General features: G+C 32.7%; 1 protein-coding gene across 1 annotated transcript; it reads right to left on the bottom strand.

The window, feature by feature from the left end:
* Window positions 1-1,555: 1,555 nt before the first annotated feature.
* On the bottom strand, window positions 1,556-5,948 carry MCM6 (minichromosome maintenance (MCM2/3/5) family protein). The gene is made up of 18 exons (XM_078986065.1): window positions 5,764-5,948; window positions 5,512-5,664; window positions 5,296-5,421; window positions 5,045-5,207; window positions 4,766-4,959; window positions 4,499-4,697; window positions 4,347-4,424; window positions 4,006-4,235; window positions 3,821-3,935; window positions 3,603-3,677; window positions 3,363-3,503; window positions 3,088-3,291; window positions 2,845-3,006; window positions 2,666-2,721; window positions 2,437-2,570; window positions 2,225-2,341; window positions 1,946-2,076; window positions 1,556-1,812 (listed from the first exon to the last, which is right to left on the bottom strand). Exons 1-18 carry the CDS (start codon window positions 5,841-5,843, stop codon window positions 1,690-1,692), a joined length of 2,481 nt encoding a protein of 826 aa, XP_078842191.1. The 5' UTR covers window positions 5,844-5,948; the 3' UTR covers window positions 1,556-1,689.
* Between the last annotated feature and the right edge of the window lie 4,176 nt (window positions 5,949-10,124).

Below are 10,124 nucleotides of genomic sequence, written 5' to 3' on the forward strand. Positions count from 1 at the left end.
TATATATATATATATATATATATATACTAATTTACAAGTGCCACATGAAAATTACTTTGTTCCTATTGGTGGGATTTTTTTTTTTTTTTTTTTTCTTATAATGGTTTATTTCAATATAAATTGCATTAGTTTTTACCAAATGAAGCATGGACTTTATATTCTTTCAAAAATAATGAAAGTGAATGTATAAACAAAAAAAAATAACAATTAGACTTGTACTCGTTTTCACTTGAATAAAAATAAAAAATAGTAATAAAAAAGTAACCAACTATCTATTTTGGTATAAATCTTGGTCGTGTGATAAAAACAAAAGAACATTAAGATAAACATAAAAAACAATGATGTGTATTGATTTATATTATGAAAGGCTGTGGACATTTTCCCATTCAATTAATTAAATTAAAAGGCATGTGGATATTTTCCCATTCCATTAATTAAGGGTAATTCTATATACACGAACAAAAGTTTAAATGCACGATCATTTGATTGATTATGTTTTTAGTCAAATTTTATTTTTAAATTTAAACAAATTGTTTACATAATACGCATTTTCATTTGTTTTCATTTCTGTTTAACTATATATTTCAAAATTCATCTTTTACTTGTTTAAAATATATTTCATGCATCCATTATTTAAATATCATCAGTAAAATATTATAGGGGAAATAACTTTTTTCTACTCATATTTTTTTGTATGCAATTAACAATGAACTTATTGGGGATTTCTAAATGTATTTAATGATTGATTATATTTAATGTAGTCAAATTTATCCAAAATTTCAACAAAATATATTTTTATTTATAGCTTTTTTTTATATATATATACATATTAAAAAAACGAAATGCCAATGGATTTCCCATTTTAAAAAACACTAATTTAATAACAGTTTGACACTTGTATAATTTTAAACTTATGAAAGTGTTATTTTCTAATTAACACTAATTGAGTTTTTAAACACCAATTGAGTTCTAATACGTTAATTGAGTTTGTAAATGTTAATTTGAAACACTACTTGAGTTTTTAAACACCACCTCTAAATGCTAATTTTTTAAAACACTAATTAATTTTAAATACTAATGGAGTTTTTAAACACTAATTTTTAAATGTTGATTGAGTTTACAAATGAATTAGACTAATACTAGGTTAAAAATTATGTATATACATTTTTAAATATTATCACACATATTAGCATATTTCTAATAGAATAGATTAATATAGTGAATTTTTAAAAGTCAAAAAAGCATAGGATTAAAAATGAACATTGTATTAATAAAGGGATTAATGAGAAATTATATAATAACATTTTCATATAAAGAGGTTGTGCCAGATTGTCAGTTTTCAAACTTTAGGCACAAATACCAAAACAATTTTTCAAACTTTAGGCACAAATACCAAAACAATTACATGATTCGTTTCGTGCAAATAGGAGGTCCCTTTAATTAAATTAAAAACATACCCTTTTATTAAGGTTTATATAGTGTGAATGATGGTATATACGTGGCAAGGGATATATTGTTGATCTTGTGGACAAAGAAATTAAATAACAAAAAATAATAATAATAAAATAAAGACCTAAAAGTTCCATTTCTACTAAAACAATTTGTAGGATATGTCCATAGCAATACAATCTAATATCATTGAACCATGGATTTTAATCAATCAACAACATTTGAAAGCATAATAGCATTTTAATCAATAACATAGTTAGGTGCCACTGCAAGAATCCTGTTGTTTCGAGAAGAACGCGCTCCATCATCCCCTTGTGCCTCGTCGTCTACAACTATCAGATGCCCCTCCCTTCTCACCAGACTCTGCATCAATAAGCAAACATTCTTTTCAGATTTTGTTTTTTTTTTTCTTTTTTTGATATTTATTATACATAATTATGATGAAAACTACAAACAACACTGTACTTTTCTCAAGCCTAGAAAGGATTTTCATTACCTCTATGATAGCCTTGATCTTGGTGACTTCAGCCTTTGCCTCTTCCATAGAGCTGTAGTTGTTCTTCTCATTCTGTTGACCCACATACCACTGTATCAGATCCCTTTGCCTCATTCCAGCTAGCCCACTCCCTGAAAAACAAAAAATAAAATATATCAACCAACATTTTACTAAATATAAATAAGAGAGGTTTTCGTATTGATTTGTTTATTTATTAATAGATACATAGCTACATACAGCACCTAAATTCAGCTGAAAGTAGAAAGTAGAATGCCATACCATCTTGCATAACAGTTTCCTCATGTTGTCTAAGACGCATCACAAGGGCTTGAGTCACCCTCTGAAAGTATTCATCCGTTATCACAAGTTTCTTCCCTCCCTGCCCTTCTCCATTTTCTGCACAAACACAAATTAAATAAATAAAAAAAAACAAAATTCCAATTCCTAAGGGCTGACATTTTTAGTTTCTATCCATGTTCTCAAGAGCAAACCTGGTTGGTCGTTATTGGCTGCATCTGCATCTGCATCTTCAGTCTGAGGTGCACCATTTCCATTTCCATCAACATCACCATCTTCTTGATTCTCTTCTTGGAACTCAGTCAAATCAATCTCAGTTGACTCCACACTGCATGTTTCAATACATAATTAGTGATACATGTTTGCAGGCTATTGTTATTTATTCTCTACAACAATCAATAAACAAAACAAAACAAAACATGCCTGATTACTGAAGTTTTTAGAAGTCTTGTTGCTAATTTAACATGGCGTGGGTGAACCTGAAACAGAATACATACACAATTTGGACATTAGGATAAAAATTGCAAGAAACATTAAAAAGCTTTACTTGTGGTATTTGTGTGTTATGCAAATACAAGAACTGGATGTAAAATTTCGTTTACCTCATCATCGAGGTGACACCTGGCAATTGCCTCTGAAAGTCTGATTAGAGCCTCCAACTGTCTAACTGTCATGCGATATGCAACTCTACTTCCTGGAGCCGTATCACCTCTACGAAGAGCAACATAAGAATCAACCAGAATTTTCCTTGCTTCTGCACTTAGCTGCATTAAAATTCAAAACATGTTAGAAAAGGTAGATGATGAGATGATATATCAAACAGAAAGAAAATCAATCAGACAGACCTTTGGCTTTTTAGACTTGGCAACTTGAATGTAGCGCTTCAGTTGTGCAGTGGTGAAGGCAGGAGAAACAGCATTTTCACGCTTTTGATGAACCCTCACAATGTGTGAGGCGATATGGAAATCTGTTGTGTCATCAGGATCATCAATCATGACATACACCAGGTCAAACCTTGAAAGAATGGCTGGTGGAAGAGCAACATTATACTGCAAGATGATTAATTCATATGAGTATTTATAATTAGAGAGAAAAACAATCAGTAAAATCTTTGTCTGACCTTCAAGGGTTTAGATTTATCATAGCGGCCTCCTGTGGGATTGGCAGCAGCCAAAATTGATGTTCTTGCATTCAATGTTGCTTGTATTCCTGCTTTTGTGATACTAATTGTTTGTTGTTCCATAGCTTCATGTATTGCAACCTTTTTTGAGTTGTTGAAATTGATATCAGAATCAGATGGATGAGGAGGTATTATTGCATAATATCAAAAACCAGAAAACAACATTTGTGATATGATTACCTGATCCCTTATATCCATTTTGTCAAATTCGTCAATGCAACAGACACCATTGTCAGCAAGCATCAGTGCACCAGCCTGATAGATAACACATAAACAACCACAACCACAACCGCCTTAAGATTTATGGTTCATAAAATGTTTTGGAATCTATCATGTGCTTGATTGGATGGAAACATTCGTATCATCAGTTTTCAGTATTTAGTTTATGAAACTAGTACCTCGATACAAAACTCTCCGGTTTCTGGTTCTTTTGCAACAGTGGCTGTCAATCCAGCAGCAGAGGAAGATTTCCCAGATGTGTAAACAGATCTTGAAACTAAGGTTGTCGTATACCTACAAAAGAAAAATAAAAAAAAAATTGAAACTCTACTCCATAAAACAAGATTTAAAAAGATACGCTTACTTGAGAAACTGAGATTTAGCACAACTGGGATCTCCAACAATACAAACATTGATGTCCCCACGGAGATTGATCCCTTCATGGGTGAACTTATGAACTCCGCCCAAAAGCATAAGCAGAATTGCTCGCTTGATGTCTTGATGACCAAAAACAGTAGGGGCCATACTATCAACAAGCTTGTTGAAAAAATCGGGGGTATTTCTCATTTGTTTAACCTCAGCTAGCTCCTCCGCCTACAATAACGATAAAAATAAATATATATAGGATAAGTAAACTTTAATTACAGTGTTGAATTATACTATAACTTTAGAGAATATGGGTCAAAAAGGGGACAGAACAACAACCGTGAATTGCAGATTGTCTTCATCCTCAGCATCCCTCTTCCTATTTCGTATGTCAGCATCTCTTCTCCCATCACAAATCTGAACAAAGAATCAACGTTATAGACTAGTCCCACAAAGAGAAATTGATCGCAATATGATCAAAAATGAAAAACCTGCACTGAATTGGCAATAAAGGCAAGGCGATAAGAAAGGTCTCTAACTCCCAAAGCCCGGAGCCCTTTGACACCTTCTTGAACAGTGCCAGTGGTGTCGCGTTTACTACCACCATCTCTACGAACTTCAGCTCTTTCTCCGGGAGCTGCCAATGCGAAAATGTCAGGTATCACAACCACAGCGCCAGTAAAGATCACCCTGCAAAGTGAAGCACAAAACTTGAGTTATTTTCTACATCTTTCTAAAAAAAGTGTAAATTTACATACGTGTCACCAGCCCTAGCCTGTTCAACAATGTCATGGCGAAGAATGACATCTAATGATCTAGGAAGGGATCCTGCAGGTATTTCCTTTGATGTTTCCTGCATCCTGACTCTCTGCCAATCTGCAAATTTACTTTCTTGTCGGAGAAGTGCCCATTTTCCTTTCTTTGAGCACATAGCATTAATGCATATCATGGGCTACAGAAAAAAACACCAATAAAACCAGTAAGCACAAACTTGAAAATCCAACACATGTCAAACCATAAACAAATACACAACAAACCTCGGTGTATTTATACTGTTGCTCAACGTTTTTGATGATGGTTCCACAATCCAAGCACTTGAAAGTTCCCTGAAGGAGTTCTGGTCTGACCTCACTAGTACGAGTCACCACCCCTGTAACTGATACTAGTCTACCTATCTCAGATGTGCTCAGTTCCCTCAATCTGTACACAAACATATATAAAATTTGAAATCTTCAAACTAAATGGTGGTAAAAGTGGTAGTCAGTTGATATTAGAAAAGAAAATTAACCTTTTTATGACAGGTAAATTGTAAAATGCAATATTGATATCCTTATTTGGGTTGTCGTCGGTTATGAAGGTGGGTTTTTGTCCCATTACAAACCGCTTACATGCGTTCTTCAGGTACGACTCAAACCTGAAAGATGTATTACAATTCAACAATTTCAGTACACAAAAGTCTTGCGAAAATTGTTACTAAAAATACACTCGAAACAAGAAAGTTTACCTCAAATATTCATCAGAAATGGCTTTCTGCAGAACATCGTTGAACCGCATAACATGAGAGAAATCGATGAACATGGTGTTGGACTCGTTTGGTCTCATTGCTTCGATTTCCGATTCATAGAACGGTTCCCTCGAATTGGCATCCAATCTAAAACTGTAACGATAATAAAAAAAGCAAAGACCAAAACTTGTCAAATAACATGAATTGCATCAATATGTTTTGGATCTACACGAAAAAACCCTGATGCGGTACCTCTTAAGAAACTCCAAGAAGATATTCTCGACCTTCGCTGCTTTCTCGTCGGTGAAATATGCGCCGCCGAAAGAATCCATATTGTTGGCTAGCTAATGCCTTCCTCAAGTTTTTTTTTTCTTTTTTTGCAGAACTGGAAGTGAATTCGTTTTGATGGGGAAGCAGATGAATGAATGCTTGTATGCACTTTTTGGCGGGAAAATAAGCAGAGCGTGTTAGGGTTTCCCGCCACAACTCGCGGACTGGGCCACCATGACCCATTGCACCGACCCAAGTGGATACTAAAATAAATCTATGTAAAGATGTTCTATTTACTGCGTATTTGGATAACTAAAGACTGGTCAACGTACATAAAATCAAAGCAAAGTGTTTATAATGTATAACCTACGCTTTTAAAATAAAACTAGGGAAGTACGGATTTCAATTATATCGTTTGTGAAAGAAGTTTACGCTAGATATTTTGTTGATTTATTTATTAAAATAGACATATTATCAATCAATTGCAAATCCATGAATTAGAGTCGATGCAGTAGATCTAAAAGTCACTATAAGGATGAACTTTGAAAAGAGTGTGAGCTCTGAAGCACCTAAATAAGGCATTAAACTTGGGGAAATCTTAAAGGAAAACGAAAAAGGTCAAAGTTATAAACATTAAACCTATGAGAATTTATTATGATATTTAGGGATTTGGAGTTGTAAAGGATTTGATCTCTATGGTGGTGGCCGGTAGTCATCAGAAATAATCATCCAAAATTAGACAACAGAACAAAAAAAAAACCCACAATTTGAGGCCTTGAACCTTACCTCCGGTGTAGGGACATACTTCCAAGCCGACGGTAGATGGCTCCAAATCGGCGGTATTGGCCCGCGAACACCGGGAAGTGACAGTTAAGCATAGTTGAGAAACATAGAAACAAACCCAAATTAAGTCTTCTTAATGTCATACGGAACCAAGTTAGAATTGCTATAACGTCATTAAAAATTGTTCAAAGCATAAGAACACCCGACAAAAAAGAACAAATACTAACCGGAAATGCTTTGATTACATTTCCAACACATAAGAAGTCGGTCATCTCTAACACATAAGTGGATGTCTTTGTCAATGGATGGCAACGACGTCGACGTAGACCGGTGAGGGTTTCAGCAAGCCAGAACTTTGATGGAGCGGGAATGGAGGTGAACGCCATGAACGATGGCAAAAGAGACGGGACATCAACATTCGAAGTAAGGAAGAAAGGGAGAAGAAGAAGTGTCAACTTACCTGAAGAGTATTCTCGGTAATTTAACATTAAAGGGCAGGTCATTGTATACATAAGTTACTCAGTTAGATTGTTTTTTATACACAAGTATCTTTTGTATATATATATATATATATATATATATATATATATATATATATATATATATATATATATATATATATATATATATATATATATATATATAAACGGTTTTTTATTCAAGTTTATGAAAAACTGCATTCATCCGAATGTTTCTTTCTTTGTCTCATAATCTAAAAGATAACAAAGAAACCTAGGTTTCTTGATGGGTGGAGATCAAAAGTAAATGATGGTGGAGGGCGGACACCCATGTGAAAGATGAGGCGTCGAGGCGAAAGTCGTAAAAATAGAGAAGCCATTAAAAGTATTCGTGGTGGAAGAGAGTTTCGATCTTGAAGAAAAGAACGACGATTATCGGCGGAGGGGATTGTGGCGAAGCAGACGATTATGTGATGGGGGCGGTGAGAGAAAAAACGAAACATATGAGATATATTGAGGCGGTTGATTATATGTTTTCTACGTCTGGAAGCATTAGGCGGTGGTATTAAAAACGGTAGAACATGACACTTGTTGTAAACATAAAACAGACGTCGCCATATTTGATAAATAAATAAATAAAGGTTGGTCCAATAGAATTAAAAAAACTGTAACAAAGAATTAGTAGTTTTTAAAAATTATTGTTATTAGCTATTTATGAAAGTAGAAAAGAACATCAACGAAGATCAAGCCCAATTTGTTTTGTGCCATTTAAAGTAATTAAACTTTTGAAATGATTTTTATCTCTTGGCTAATTTCTTGTAGGTTTTAAAGCTCATTAAATTTATTAAGTTTTAATAAAGTTGATATTATGACAATAACAGGTTTTTATGTTTTTTTTTCTTTTTGAAGGCTGATGAAAAAAAAAAATTTATCTAATGTCATGTATTTTTTTTTATAAAGAATAGTGAATATAAACATTAAGAGTATATAAATTTAAATACTCAAACTCACTATAGTACGTCATTTTAATATCATATATATATATATATATATATATATATATATATATACATTGTAATTGTCCGATGTTCTTATAATTCAACTTTTATCTTGATTTACTTCCAATATTTTTATAAATTTCACATTTATCTTCCTCTTCCATCATTTTTATTTTCAACTATAATATTTACAGTCAAGTATGTGTTCGGCAAAAAAATAAGATGTAAGACGAAGATAATAGTGAAATTTAAAAAATGAAAGTAAATCAAGTTAGAGTTTGAAGTTTAAGAAAACTATGATGAATATATCAAATAAAGCGACGTATTATTGTAGATTTGGATACTTAAGCTTATATACCCTTAGGGGTATATTCACTTTTCACTTTTTTATAATCGGTTACTAAAATTTTCAAACTATGCTATTCTTATATTTAGAAAAAAAAAATCATTTTTAAAACTTTATTTTTATTTGTTTATATGATTTTTTACAATATGTTTTTATAATTTTACTTTGCGCTATGTTTTTCATATTTTTTCACTATATATTTATATAATTTTGTTTTTTTACTTTGTTTTTAATGTTTTTTTTTTTGAAAATTCGTTACAATTTCATCTTTTCTTTTGTTTTTATATGTTTTTTACAATCTATATTGTAAAATTATATAATTTTCATTTTACATATTTTTTCACAATGTATTTTTTTCACTTCTTTTTTACATGGTTTTTGCAATCTATGTTTTTCACTATCCATTTTATAAATTACGTTTTACAAATAAACACAATGAAATTATAAAAACAAATTTCAAACATAATATATATATATATATATATATATATATATATATATATATATATATATATATATATATATATATATATATATATATATATATAGAGTAACACCATAAAACTCGAACCAATTTAAAACTTTTTAATTCATTTAAAACCATTCGGTCATTACAATTTGTAGCATCTAGTTCTTGGTACGTATTTCCTTTTATTTTTATTTAAGTATTTTGCATTTTTGGCATTGGACTCGGCGAGTTGAAGGACCAACTCGCCGAGTAGAAGTGGGATGGGATGCATGATTTAAGCAATGGACTCGACAAGTAGACCCTGTCTGGACAAAAACTCTGATCCGAGAGTTTTCACCCTATTTAAGCAATGTTATGTCGACCACAACGTCTCTTATGCTCCCAAAACACCTCTCATTGAAACCCTAGTTGTTATTTGTGACAACCGTCATATTCTGGTCAATTCAAAGTCAATTGGGTTAATATTCGCAAATGGGGGTCATAAAATGCGAAGGTGATTAATGCGAAGGGATGCGAAGGGTGTAAGAATGAAGATGCGAAGTATTTCACAGTAGAATGCGAATTGGGGAAGAAAACAGAAGATTTCAAATATTGTCCCTGGAGTTTCGCATTTTTGGAAATAAATACTCAACTTCGCAAATGGGGGTCATAAAATGCGAAGGTGATTAATGCGAAGGGATGCGAAGGGTGTAAGAATGAAGATGCGAAGTATTTCACAGTAGAATGCGAATTGGGGAAGAAAACAGAAGATTTCAAATATTGTCCCTGGAGTTTCGCATTTTTGGAAATAAATACTCAACTTCGCAAATGGGGGTCATAAAATGCGAAGGTGATTAATGCGAAGGGATGCGAAGGGTGTAAGAATGAAGATGCGAAGTATTTCACAGTAGAATGCGAATTGGGGAAGAAAACAGAAGATTTCAAATATTGTCCCTGGAGTTTCGCATTTTTGGAAATAAATACTCAACTTCGCAAATGGGGGTCATAAAATGATGAAATTGCAGAATTTTTAAAGAGATACACACACATAGACTATTATAAGACATTGTTCTTGACTTTTGAGTCCAAAGACGTATGATCACAAGCAACCACCCCACACCCACTCTATGACCAGCCATACCTCCCCACCTTACCTATGTCACTTCAATGTTCCCTTACACTCAAATTTCACTCACTCCCACGTTTTTGAGCTGGAACAATCAACCACACTCCTCATTTTCTCTCATTTCTCTCATCCCACTAAGTAACAAACATCACTTTTTCTCTCAAACTCTTCTACACAAATTTTC

This window comes from Lactuca saligna, chromosome 3 (genome assembly GCF_052625555.1).
Source record: "Lactuca saligna cultivar CGN05327 chromosome 3, ASM5262555v1, whole genome shotgun sequence".
Classification (NCBI taxonomy): domain Eukaryota; kingdom Viridiplantae; phylum Streptophyta; class Magnoliopsida; order Asterales; family Asteraceae; genus Lactuca; species Lactuca saligna.